Source organism: Onychomys torridus, chromosome 19, assembly GCF_903995425.1.
Source record: "Onychomys torridus chromosome 19, mOncTor1.1, whole genome shotgun sequence".
In the NCBI taxonomy this organism is placed as follows: Eukaryota; Metazoa; Chordata; class Mammalia; order Rodentia; family Cricetidae; genus Onychomys; species Onychomys torridus.
Window position 1 is genome coordinate 52957624 of NC_050461.1, and position 13735 is coordinate 52971358.

Genomic DNA, 13735 nt, shown 5'->3' on the forward strand with positions numbered 1-13735 from the left:
TTTAACTGCTTGCACCAACTTTCCGATATCCCAGAGACGCTACAGTAATACAGTGACGTAAGATCTTGAAGGCCTTGAGCGTTGGCTCAGCGTCAAGAGCACTTGCCGCTCTTACAGACCCAGGTTTGGTTCTCAGCGCCCACATAGTGGGTTACAGCTATCTGTAACTCCAGTTCCCGGCATCTAATCCCCTCTTCTGGCCTCTGAGGACCCTGCATATGTATGCAGTGTACATACATATATGTAGGAAAACACATGTACACGTATAATAAAATCCTTTTTTAAAGTACTGATGCTGACTATGTCAACATTTAATTTTTAGAAATAAGATAACTATATTATAGCTAAATACTGAAAATGTAATTATTAGATTTACTTTATGCCTATGAGTGTTTGCCCGCATATATGTGTTTGTACCATGTGTGTGCCTGGTGCCCAGGGAGGCAGAGGAGAGGGTTCAGATCCCCTGGAGTTGGAGTTACAGGTGATTGCTAGCCACCACGTGGGTGCTGGGAACTGAACCTGAGCTTCTGAACAAGCATAAGAGCTCTTAACTGACCAGCATCTCCAGTCCCCAAATGGTGACCTGCAACATGCTCTCAAGTCGCTTAGGCTATCAGAAATAAGATTTGTGCCAGAACTTGACAATGGAAACTGATTTTAATAGGTCATTTAGCCTCATATTTAAACGAGTTAAACATGGATCTTCAAGTTTGCCATTCAGTGTTTCACATTCTAGCAGCATTCCAAATCAAACTGAAATCACAGCAAGCCCAAATTAAGGTAAATGACTTTATACAACTTGATATGTTGGCTGGACACAGTCCTGTGAACACATCAAGAAATAGATAGTCTTGTTTTTCAATTTGATGCAAGAATTTGAAAATATTTCCAAATTTCTGAGAAGATAGTATTTTGTGTATATATGCTACTCCATTTTCAGTCAGCATAAATGGTTCCTGCCGTTTTTCAAATGTAATTCATAGAGCTCTGATCTGACAGTCAGACTTCAAAAAAAAAATGATTATATCTCTTTACCAGACTTTTCTAGGCCCTATCTCCCAGAGACAATGTCTCTTGAAGATCACACCTTATGCTGGGTGGTGGTGGTGGTATACACCTTTAGTCCCAGCACTTAGGCAGAGGCAGGCAAATCACTGAGTTCGAAGCCAGCCAGGGCTACACAGAGAGAGACCCTGTCTCAAAAAACAAAACAAAACAAAACAAAAAAACATACCTATTCATAGCATAACTCTTGGGCAGTGCCTAAATTTCTAGAACTAGGGGTAAGTTAGAAGCAGGCCATCAGATGTACACCTTCACTCATAGATAATGGAAGCCACACCCATCAAACATACTGATGCACCAGTTTCTCAAATATGCCAAATAGCCCATTGGTTTATGTTACCCTCTTTGACGTTTGTAATTAATTACTACTCAGGAATGTTCATTTTCTTTGGTAGTGATTACAGACTTGGGACCTGGTTGACAGGATTGTTTGTACTGTGTAGCCTGTCCAGGAACTCACTCGGTAGACCAGGCTAACCTTGAACTCAGAGCGCCACCTGCCACTGGAGTGCTAGGATTAAAGGTGTTCGCCACCGCTGCCTGGCAGTTGACAGAATTATTGGAGAGTTTGTGTTGCACATCCGTGGTGGTAGATAACATGAAATTATGGACAACCCCTTTGCTCATCAGCTTCTATTAGTGTTGGTGTATGTAATGTGTATCCAGAGTTCGTCTTCAATTAACGTGGCTCAGAGGCGGTTTGTGTCTGGACAGCCCTAATGTCACAGAGAATAGCAAATTGGTGTTCTTGGCAGGTTTATAGCATAGGCCAAGACTCTGAAGCTACACTTTGTCACTAAGGAGCCACGGGCTCCTAGTTTGTTTCTGTAACTGTCTGTTCCCATTTCCTAAATGGGGAACACTTTCAGATTAGGACTTACATTCCAGCTACACTCAAAGGGATATTTTTGTTGTTTGTTTTGTTTTGTTTGTTTGTTTTTTCAAGATGAGTTTCTCTGTATAGTCCTGTGTAAGCCCCTCAAGCCACAGGAGTGGTCAGGCCCCTCCCCCAAGGACCCCCAGTATCTCCTGATTTTCCCTCCCAATAAATCTCATGTGAGGTTGTTGTGTGGTGTAACTTTGTGGTATTCCTTGACTCCTGACTGCCAGAATGCCTTTCCTTCCTAGCTGTAATGCTTACATCCTGGAACATGCTCTGTAGACGAGGCTGGCCTCAAACTCAGAGATCCGCCTGCCTCCCCATCACCTCCCAGCCAGAGGAGTAGTTTTTATAGCAATTTCTTTTAACTTCAAAATGGGTATTTTTATACTGTGCCCATATCCTGCAGACCAAAAAAGGGTATGGACAAAAAGGATATAAGTTGTAGGTAAATTATTCAGGGCCTTGCTGCATACATTTCTCCCCTGGGGACCGGATTTGTTTTGAATTTTTAAAGACAGCGTTGATTTCCGTGTTCAGCCAGACTTGGATCACCAGCCGTTCCTTGTTCTTTTTCTTAGAGTGGTTTCCGTTCTCTAGTCCTCTGACAGCACAAGAGCTGAAGGGAGGCGGTGAAGGCGTGACGCATCATGGGTCAGTATCCCCTCATCCCTCAAGGCGCCCAAGACACCCACACAAGCGCAGCAGAACAGGAAGGGAGAGGGTCCTTTTACAGGCAGCTCACCCACCCCCGTGTCGCCGCTGGCGTGCAGCTGTGGGTGTGCACGAGGGTCCGGGGAAGAAGAAGGGCCCACAGGGAGAGAACGGTGGGTAGAAGTAGCCGCGGCGTTCATTTCTTCAAGACGTCCGGTCCTGGCGCTAAGACGCAGGCAGCTTCTATGCAATTTCTCCCAGTAGCAACCAGAGTAGTAGAGCAGCAGACCTGTCAAGAGGTGGGCGGGGCACATGGGTTGTGGGCGAGGCTTGGGGCGATGAGGGGCGGGGCCACATTTTTAGGAGGGGGGGGGGGGGGGGGGGGGGGGCGGGGTATAAGCTATGGGCTGAGTGACAAGCCTGAGGGGTGGGGCTACTGATCTGATAGACAAGCTACGGATCCGCGGGGAGCTGTAGGCCAATGCGGCTGCCACCCCGAGTCTGAGGGGCGGGGTCTGGGGGCGGGGTCTGGGGCGGGGTCTGGGGCGGAGAGTGGACTCCGGCCGGGCGCGCTGGCCATTGCCCCCGCGTGAGTCAGTGCGGGTGTAAACCGGCTGTTCCCACCCCAGTATTCAAGGCACAGACGCTTAAAACATAAATATACCTACAAACCTCGACCTAGGGGAATTTTCTAGAACAGAGCTCTGATCGTTGAGAATGAAACCTAGGAAAATACATCTCCAGGGATGGTTGGAGGACGCCACCCTCTTAAAGCGGGGTCCCGTTTTGGAGCCCCGCTGGAAGGAATGGCGTGACCTTCCTATGTGTCCCACCAACCAGCGAGGAAACCCCCAGAAGCCCGAGTCCGGCGGCGCCACAGTAGAAACCAGCTCCTTCAGAAGAGGAACGAAGCAGAGGAATCGAGAAGGCCGGGTGACGAGCTGGATTGCGCCAGCCTAACCGATCTCAGTACGATCTGCAGGCAAACTGCGAGACTCACGACCTGTCCACCTCACCTGCCAGTCACAGGAGGAAATGAAGCTATTTTTATTATGTGCATCTTGCACTCTTTTAAATGTTTTTATATGTTATGTGTATGGGTGTTTTGCCTTGGCACCACTTGTGTGCCTGGTGCCCATGGAGACCAGAAGAGGGCATGTTACAGTTGGGTATGCGCTGCCTTAGGTGCTGGGAAACAACAAACCTCATCCTGGGGAGGAGCAGCCAGAACTTCTGACCGCTGAGCCATCTCTCCAGCCTCTTAAGAATGTTACATTATTCTTATGACCTGTTTAGAGAAAGGCTTTATAACTAAGTTTAGCTTTATGCTAGAAGATGAGTAAGTAGCATGCTGACCTTTGCATGGTCTCCAGACACTTGACCTGACGAGGGGTGGTGAGGGAACAAAGAACAGACAAAAATAGCTGGGTTCCGGTGGACTGGGCTCTCTGATGCAGAAGCTGCAGTACCCCCAGAAACGCATCGTGTTCATTATATAGAAGTTAACAGGAAGATGGGGTTATTGTATACAGCTGAACAAGGAGGCAAGATTTATGGTACACATCTGGAGCAAGGAGACGCTTCAAACCTGTACCCATGCCTTCAATTAACTAATCCCTGTAGGAACAGCCTCAGTAGGGGAGCAGTCTGTAATCCATAGACATGGGAGTACGGTGTTATGGTGGACATTTTCTGCACACGCTAGATTCAATATTTACACTTGGACTCGGGGAAAGCGTTGCAGTTTTCCCATGGGAAAGAGCCTGTTGGGTTCTTAACACGGGTATGCTCATGTCAACACACACTCCTTCACTCAGATCAGAGCTTCCTCTGCTCCCCACAATGCTGGCTGGACCCGGTGTGGCAGTCTGGTTATTTAACCCAAACCCATTCATCTGTGCCCTCTACTTTTGTCTGCCTCAGCTAAAGGAAACAAAGAAGTCAGTTCATCAAGACCATGTAACCATAGTTGTGGCCAATGAAGCTTTAGCAGAAAATGTCTTTAAGAGATTTTGCCCTTTTCTTATTATAAACAGATGCATCCAGTTTTGATTCCTGGAGTCTTGCCTACCTGGAATAAACACGTGATGCCTCAAGCTGAAGCAGCTCTTTTGAAATCATGAAGCAAGAAGCCAACACGCTAAAATAGAATAAACTAGTTCAAATCCTTGATAACATGGCTGAACAGCTACCCCAGCCCTGGGTGGCCACTTTGAGACTTCTTATTAAGAGTTTAAGAGCCAGGCTAAAGCCTCAGATCCCAGCACTTGTTAGACTGTCCTACATCCAGTTCTCAGGCCTTAAATCTTTTGTGCAGGAGGATCCTAAGTTCAAGGCCAGTCTAGGCTACAAAGCAAGGACTATGTCTCAGAAAAAAGTCATTAATAGTTGAGGTGTGTGTGGAGGGGTTATTAGGCTATAATGTTTGGACCTAACTGAATTGATTGTTGTTCAAAAGAATATCACCACATAATAATTTGAAATTTTATTTTATTTTTTTCAAAATTGGATTTTTGGTGAAATGTTTTAGAAAATTGAAAATTCATATTTTACATTTAAATTTTCTACATTTAATTGCTATTTCAACATTTCCAAATATACATAAAAATAGAAAGCATCATACAACTTTTTGCTCACATACCCAGAGGTCAACCCTCAGCCTCTGATCCTTCTTGGGATGGAAGCTTATTCTTGTGTAAGGCAGACTCTTGACTCCCCAGCACCAGTTCTGGATAGAAGGTCTGTTGGTCCAGAAACCCAAACTTTTGTAACTTTTTCTGTAACTATGTTTTGTTTTTCCGAGGCAGTGTTTCTTTGTGTAACCTTGGCTATCTTGGAACTTGCTCTGTAGACCAGGCTAGCCTCGAACACACAAAGATCTGCCTGTCTCTAGGTGAGAGAGTTCTGAGTGTTGGTATTAAAGGCATGCACCACCACTGCCCAGTAAAGGGAAAATGAATGCTGGTGGGTTTTATGTTTGGTTGGTTGGTTGATTTTCGAAACTGGGTCTCGCCGTGTAGCCCTGGCTTCCTGGAACTCTCTGTAGACCAGGTTGGCTTCAAAAGAGATTTGCCTGCCTCTGCCTCTCCAGTGCTAGGATTAAAGGTGTGTACCACCACCGCCCCTGGAACTTCTTCCTGTAACTTTTTAGGCTGCTCTGAGGTGATTGATTACTGCAGATGTTTTTCTAAGACATTTTGTGAATTTTTCTTTGTGCGTGAATCTTGCGATCCAGTTTAAAGGCAGCTGTTCCCAATAAGGGTCAGACCAGGAAGGACACACATGCCTACTCCCCAGTGGGCACACCTGTAGAGTCCTGCCAACTCTGCCAAAACCACCAGGGGAGGTCCTGGCAGCTGTGCCCTTCATACCTTACCTGTTAGTTAGGAACAGATTGGCATTGTTGGAGGCTCTGCCTGGTTTCCACCAGTCTGGACAGTAGCCAGACACCAGCCCTGGCCACTGGGAGGTCTCCCTGAATCTAAACTGTCCTGAACAAAGGCAGACCTTACTGGTCTTGGCATGTGAAACCCAGTGTGCTTGTGAGCTTTGGATTGTTTTTCCAGAAGTGATACAGAGGGCACCCGAGATCTGACTGCCAGCCTGTCACCCCTGTGGAGAAGCTGCATCCTAGCCTCAGAAGGGAACTAATTAGACCCCCATATGCCCTGGAGCTACAGGTGCCCATGCCAACCACAGTCTCTATACTTCCCTAGCCCTGCCTAACAGGTTTGCTGACTTCCAGGGACAGACAGTCCAGGAGGAAAGGTAAGCACTTGCCCTGTGGGCAGAAGGAGCTCTGGGCTTGGACCTTACAAGCACACTTTGGTCTGGGTGGCAACTTGGGGCTGCCAAGCACATGTGGGCAGGGCTTTTTTTTTTTTTTTTTTTTTTTTGTATGGGGTTTTGAAGGGCCCTTATTGACTGGTGCCATCCGCAGATAGATTGCCTTCTGGAAGGTTCTACTAACTTGGAAAGCCATGGGGCCTAGTTCTCAGGTTTTAAGTCGTGTGTGCCTTGTTTGTAGATGGGTCTAGAGTGATTATCAGTATTCTTTCTATATGCTTTCTTTCTTTCTTTTTCTTCCTTCCTTCCTTCCTTCCTTCCTTCCTTCCTTCCTTCCTTCTTCCTTTTTTTACAAGTAATGCCAAACTGCACTTCCAAACCATCCATTCCTGTCAGTGTCCCCATCACCCAGACAAGCTTTCCAGGCAGTTGGGGTAAGTGATTTCAGCCCCTCCTTGCCACACTACATGGCTTCTGCTAATGGACATGGGGTAGACTCTGCCACGATGTAGCTGCATCTGTGATGACAGCTACAAGGTAATTATCAGGTCAGTCAGACAGGCAAACCCCCATCATTCCTGGGCCTTGGGCTGCCACAGACATTTTCTTGATAAATGATTGATGTGGGAGAAGCCAGACCACTGTGGGTGGTGCCATGTGTGGGCAGGTGGTCCTGGGTGTATTTTTAAAAAGCAAGTTGGAAGCCTGATGTGGTGGCACACATCTTTAATCCCGGCACTCGGGAGGCAGAGGCCGGCAGACCCCTGAGTTCCAGGCCAGCCTGGTCCACAGAGCTCCACCCAAGAAAGCCAGGGCTACATAGAGAAACCCTGTACCATCCACCACAAAGGAAGTTGAGTGAGCCATAGAGAGTGAGCCAGTGAGCAGCATTGCTCCATGGCCTCTGCCTGGTGGAGTTCCTGCCCCGACTTGCCTCAGTGGAGGACTGTGACCTGTAAGATAAATAAACTCTTCTACGCAGGTTGCTTTTGTTCATGGTATTTATCACGATAGAAGACGAAACACTAGCAGAAAGTTCAGCAGTGAATCGCACTGACTGCTCTTGCAGAGGATGGGGGTTCAGTTCCCAACCCCCCCACATGGTAACTCACAACCATCTGTAATTTCAGTTCCAGGAGATCGTGTGTCCTCTTCTGGCCTCCCTGGGTACTGCACACACATGGTATACAATACATACATGCAGGGAAACATACACATAAAAACATTAAAAACCCTCTCAAGCAGAATGAGAAAGGACTTATACATCTGAGTGTACATGGACACTGTCACCAGGACACCATATTATGATGAACGGTTGAATTCTTCTCAAAGTAAAGGAAAAGGTAAGTTTGCTAAAACTGTTGTTTTGTTTGTTTGTTTGTTTGTTTGTTTGTTTGAGGCAAGGTTTCTCTGCGTAGCCAGAGCTGTTCTGAACTCCCTTTTATTGACCCTCCTGGGGTTTAAGGCATGCACAGCCCAGCTGAGTTTGCTAACCTTAATGTCACACTGTTCCCAGGAAGTAGTAATATCTCCACCTTATAGAGAAAGAAGCTGTCTTAACACAGCAGAATGGGGTGGCCTGTTCAGAATTTACTGCTGAGGACCTCTGGAGTCATCATACTAGAAAAGGAAACAAAAACCTTCAAACCCACACAAAGGTGTTTCCAATTCCACCCAACTGCCCTTTCCCCTCCCCAGCGGACCAATCCTCCTGGACCCGGACCCCAGGACCTAGGGGCCTTGCTTAAGGTTGCTGGAAGGCTGCAGATCACAAACTGCACTAGGGTGCGAGAAATACTGCTCATCACCTGACAGTCATAGGCGAGGCCAGGTGCAGCTCGGAGAGGTCAAGGTCATGTGGTAAATGGGGGAAGTAAGATCCGAATGCCCCATCCCTGCTCTCTGACTCACTACAACCGCTGCCTCCAGACACTAGTCTGGCTTGGACAAATGAACCAAAGTTCCCGGTAGAAGATAGCATTTACAGAGCGTGTCAGACACACACACACACACACACACACACACACACACACACACACACACACACACACACCCCAAACCACTCACAAATGTGTACTCAATTGTAACCATAGTCGCCTCCTCGTGAAGGCCACTTTATGCTTCTGCAGTCCCACCTGGGAGACTGAGGCACTGGGCCCAAGGGTCCCACCCGGGGTGTGTTGGGCAGGGGGCGCTGCGCCGGGCGAGACCCGGAAGGTGGGAGACCCGCCCCTGCTCAGCCCGCAGCCCCCCGGTTGCCCATATAAGGCCGCGGGAATCCAGGCAGGGTCCGGGCTGCGGAGGCTCCCCGCGGCTGCAGCATCCTCGGCGGCGAGGAATGTGTGGAATTTCCCTGGCCCGCGGCCGCCCACCGCAGGCAGGACCATCCCGGAGCATCCGACCCGGGTGAACGCCAGCCCCGCGGGGCGGGAGGAGCGCACGCCGGCTTCGGTCCCCGCCGTCCGGGTCCCCGCCGTGGGTGGCACTCATCTGCCTCGCCGCTTGGGGGAGCGCGGCCGTCGTCGGAGCGGCCGGGTGGCGGCGCCACCTCACCTGCCCCGGGCAGAGCGGCGGGGCCGGAGAGCTGGAGGAGGAGGCCGAGGAGGAGGAGGTTGGGGAGGAGCCCGCGGCGCCGGAGCCCGGCGCAAAGTGAAACTCCGGGAAGCTGCTCCCCCTCGGGCGGGACCCGGCCCCGGCCCCGGCCCCGGCTCCGGCTCCCTTCAACGCCCGGCGCCCATGGCACTGAGTAAAGGGCTGCGGCTGCTGGCGCGGCTGGACCCCACGGGTCCCTGCAGTGTGCTGCTGGAGGCGCGCGGCCGTGGCGACTGCCTGCTCTTCGAGGCCGGCGCGGTGGCCACGCTGGGTGAGTGTCGCGTCCCCCCTTCCCCACTCCTCGTGCTCCCCACGAGGGCGGCGACGTCGGGGAGGGAGGGAGGGAGGGAGGGAAGGAGGGAAGGAATTAGTGAGGACGCTCTCCTTCACTAGTGGAGACCAGGGGACCAGCGGAGCTTGGTTCCCCGACGGGGCGGGCCCCGGTGACTTGGGGACCACCAAGGGCGCTTGTTCGCGGGAGTACGTGGTGCGGGGACGCCAGAGAGCTGGCACCCCTGGCTGGGTGAAGTGTCGCGCTCGCCTCGGGGTCTCAGGGGTGAGATCTTCCCCGGGCGTCTGTTTTTGGAGAGCCAGCTGGCTCTGATTCCTCTCTTGGCACTCAGTACCGAAGCCTTGCGTGCTCTGGGCGCCCTAAGGAGGTTGCCCAGAGGAGGGGTCTACCTAGTGCTTCCTTGCCTGTGCACCTGTCGAATACACCTAAGCTGTGTTGCCGGCTCGGAAGAGCTGGGCACTCAGGCACCAAAAGAGACACTGAGAAACGTCTATGGCTCACTTCATTTGCTTGGTTTGAAGCATCAGAACCTGGATGCAAATATCACCTTTGGTGACTGTGTTTATGCTGAGTGTTAGGTGACAGCAAGCCATTGTATTTCATCACTAGACTTCAGAAGTCTTGAGATTGGCATTGTGCTAAGGACCTTAGAAACAATCTCACGCAACTTTTTTTTTTTTCAATTTTAGCCCATAATAAAGATAAGCAAACTGAGGCCTAGAGATGCTAAGACACTTGCTCCAGTCAACACAGGCTTGTGTGTGACTCTGCTTTGGTGATGTCATATGGGTGCATAGCTTCCTGGTATGGCCAGCTTCCGGATCCCTACTTTTGTAATTGACACTTGCAAGAAGGTCTAGGTAGCTTAAACCAGAAGTCAGATATGCCTGGTAGGATTTTAATGGTGAACCTTGGAGGGCAGGCTTGCAGCGGTGGATGTCCTGTTGTCTACCCTCCTGGTATTTATTCCTAGCTAAACAGGATCGCTTTTACTTTCAGAGGTAACAGATGCAACCAGCACTCACTTGCACGGTACTTTGTGTTTTTAGGCCTTTCCCATTTGCATGCATTGACTCCAGTTGCAACATACATATTTGTGTGTATATATACACAAGCCTTAAAAGGGGCATATCTATTTCCACTTCTTCGACCATGCCATTAAGGTGCAGTTTGTCTAGCTGGGTGGGGTGGAACACACCCCAGGTTCCAGCTAGCGGCTGTGGGAGCATCAGTGGGAAGATCCATTAAGCCGGGGAGTTTCAGACCAGATGAGGCAACATAGCCAGACCTCAAAACAGGCAGTACAGAACAATACGAAAAAAACAAACAGTCGATAGCTGGCTTGCTGTCAGTCACTTGATTAGGGAAGCAGTGTCTGCAGTATTCTGTGTCAAAAGAGTACAGAGTCATGGGATAATTATCACATTATTCCAATTTGGGTTCTGTCCTGAAAAGCCCAAGTTCGGTCATTTGTCACAGCCTTGAAAGAAAACCACGGAAATTTCCATTCCATTTTAGATGTCTACTTCGTAACACATTTATCAGAACCCAGAGATTAATTTCACGGTAAAAAGCTACCGTGTCATCAAAGAGAATAAAATGCCGTTCAGATAGACCGCAGCAAGGCTAAGTGAGGCTCACCCCAGTGATTGTTTTTGAAGCCACTTGGAACAGGTGTCTTGCATCAGGCCTTTGGGCCAGGATGCATTTACATGACAGGGGTGACACAGGACTTTGGGTTTGACAACTGAGGTTGTAGTGAAAAGCACTGTCACCTTCTCAGCCCTCTCCTGTGTCCTACACATCTATCCCTTCACCTAGCGTTTGTTTTCAGTAGATGGTTGGCTGAATTACTTACAGTTTTTGGTCTGTTTTCCTTGGTCTTGTATTTCTTTGTTTTTAAAGACATTGTAGCGTTTGCTGATAATGTTGTGAACAGATTACAGAGCACCTTTTGTTATTAGATAGTTACTGTTCTCATGCTTTTAAAACATCCTAAATGCATCACTGTTGGATGGAATGACTCTGAACTTTAAAATCTCCACCTGTTCCCAGGGCCAGCTAGCTGCCTTTCTTCTATTCCCTGACCTTTCTTCTTCCCCAGGGACAGGATTGGAGAGGTGGCTTAGCACTTGAGCGATGGCTGCTCTTCCAGAGGACTCAAGTTTAGGTTCCCAGCACATACATGGCAGTTTGCAACTGCCCTTAACTCCAGTTCCTGGGGATCTGGTGCTCTCTCTTCTAGCCTCTGAGGACACCAAGCACATGTGGTATAGGGACATATATTCAAGCAGAACACCTATATACATAAAATAAAAATAAATTATTTATTTATATGTTTGTTTGTTTGTTTACTTTTGAGACAGTGTCTTATAGCCCAGGCTGGCCTGGAACTCACAGAGAGCCACCTTCCCCTGTCTCCCAAGTGCTGGGATTAAAAGTGTGTGCCACCACACTCAGCTAACCTTTTTCATGCGTTTTTTAAATTTATGTTTATGGGTGTTTCACTAGCATGTATGTCTGTGCCCCGTGAAGAGGCCAGAAGAGTGAGTTGGATCCCCTGAAACAGGAGTTACACATAGCTCTGGGTCACCACGCGGAGGCTGGGAATCAAACCTGAGTCTTCTGGGAGAGCAGCCATTGTGTTTAACTGCTGAGTGAACTCTCCGGTCCCCCAGATAAATAAACCTATAAGGAAGCAAATGAGGAGGGGAGGAAGACCTGCTCTCTCCTGAGTGGTGTGGCAGAGGGGGAGGGAGGCAGAGACACAATGTACATTTATGGCAGTCTAATCCTGACTCCTTCCTTACCAGCCAGGGGTGTGGCGGCCTGATGTTTCTCTTCAGCTGTGGTTTCCTATGCTGGGTGTTCCCAGTGAGTCTAGGGACTGAGAGGGTGATGGAGTGCAGACTCGTGCCGTGTGGGGAATGGTCTTTCCTGGCTTCTGTGTTCTAAGCTCTGCCCAAACATTGACTGGGCATGATAGGTGGCTTCCATGAATGAGGCAACAGCTGTGAGTGCATCCCTGCCCTCATGGTGAGCCAGCGCCTCCCTTGTGCATTTCCTAGTGAAGGTGCCATCTGGAGACGTGCCTTGTATTCAGTGGCTACCCACTGCGGTCAAGTTTTTAGGCCGTTTGAAAAGATGGGGTCTTGGATTGGAGACTGAGTTTAGGAAATGCTAATGCTGTATGAGTGTTGAGGGAAAGATTTTGTAACCTACCCTCACCTAATCGGAACTTAGCCTCCTCTTCCAAGACAAACTTTGCTGATGGTCGTCACACAAGATCGCCTTGCCTGCCAGTGGGAGGCTTGGTGAAGAAATAATTCCAGAGTCCTGTTTCTAAAGAATTCAGTTGAGAGTCTTCTATGTGGATCCGTGATAATAAATCTTCCAGAGGCAGAAGCAGAATAGATGCATGCACCAAGTTTGGAAGGCTTTTGGAATCTTTGGGGTAACCTGAGTTAGCATCTGGAGCCTTCTTCATAGCATATAGGTGTTCTGTCCTTGAGTGCTGAGACCACAGTACCTGATGTCGTCTTCTTCTGTCTCTTTTAGGCTCAGGGTAGATATATGAAATGCGTTGCTCTTCATTGGATTTCAGCCGCTTTCAAAGTTCAGGGTTCTCTAACCAGCCCCCAGGAAGGGTGGCTGGGGGAAGGAGTATCCCTGTGTTTACACCTGGGTTTGCTGACAGAAACTCCACCTCATCCCCCTCCATTCCTTGTCCCTGTTGATGGATGGCAGTCTGGGAGAGATGAAGGAGGCGGCTTGAGAGACCTCACTTATTAGTGAGTGCTCCTAAATTTGGGGGATTTCCCAGGGAAAGGTTGTACATGAACAGCTGGCTTCCTGGTCAGCCCAGCTGCTGTGTTTGCATAGACGCCACAGCCATGTTTGGTTTGAATTAGTGTGGTGGCCATGAGCCCAGCTAGGCCCCTTTAGAACTGTTCAGTTTTTCAGGCTCTGTAACCCAAATTTATGTGGTCACTGGGTTGAAGTTTGACCTGCTCAAGACTGTCACAGAGAACCATTAAGTGGCCATTGGATAGATTCTCCAGAATAGAGGTGGATATGGGAAGGCCCTGACTGGGTGATTTGGGTCACAGCAGCTGATGTATGTGGATTATTATTATTATTGTTATTATTATTGTTGTTGTTGTTATTATTATTATTATTGTATGTGGATCCTTTCCTCAGTGCAGGTTTTCTCTGTAACATATTTATAAAGATAAAAACTAGGGAAACGTGTTTCTCTTCCTATTGCAAAATCATTATTTTGGTTCTGACTAGGTTCTCATTGTGACAGTGTAGCTCAAATCTTTGTTTTTAACTTTTGTTTATTTGTATTTTTTGTTTTTGAGATATAGTTTCTCTGTGTAGTTTTGGTGCCTGTCCTGGATCTCACTCTGTAGCCCAGGCTGGCCTCAAACTCACAGAGCTCCACCTGCCTCTGCCTCTCA

At 48.7% G+C, this 13735-nt stretch overlaps 1 protein-coding gene across 1 annotated transcript in view; it reads left to right on the plus strand.

Annotated features, from left to right (window-relative positions):
• The first annotated feature begins 8995 nt into the window (after positions 1 to 8995).
• Synj2 (synaptojanin 2) overlaps positions 8996 to 13735 on the plus strand; it is a 103580-nt gene continuing 98840 nt past the window's right edge. The window contains 1 exon segment of the mRNA XM_036169291.1: positions 8996 to 9251. Coding sequence (XP_036025184.1) covers positions 9125 to 9251 — 127 coding nt within the window. The 5' untranslated portion in view covers positions 8996 to 9124.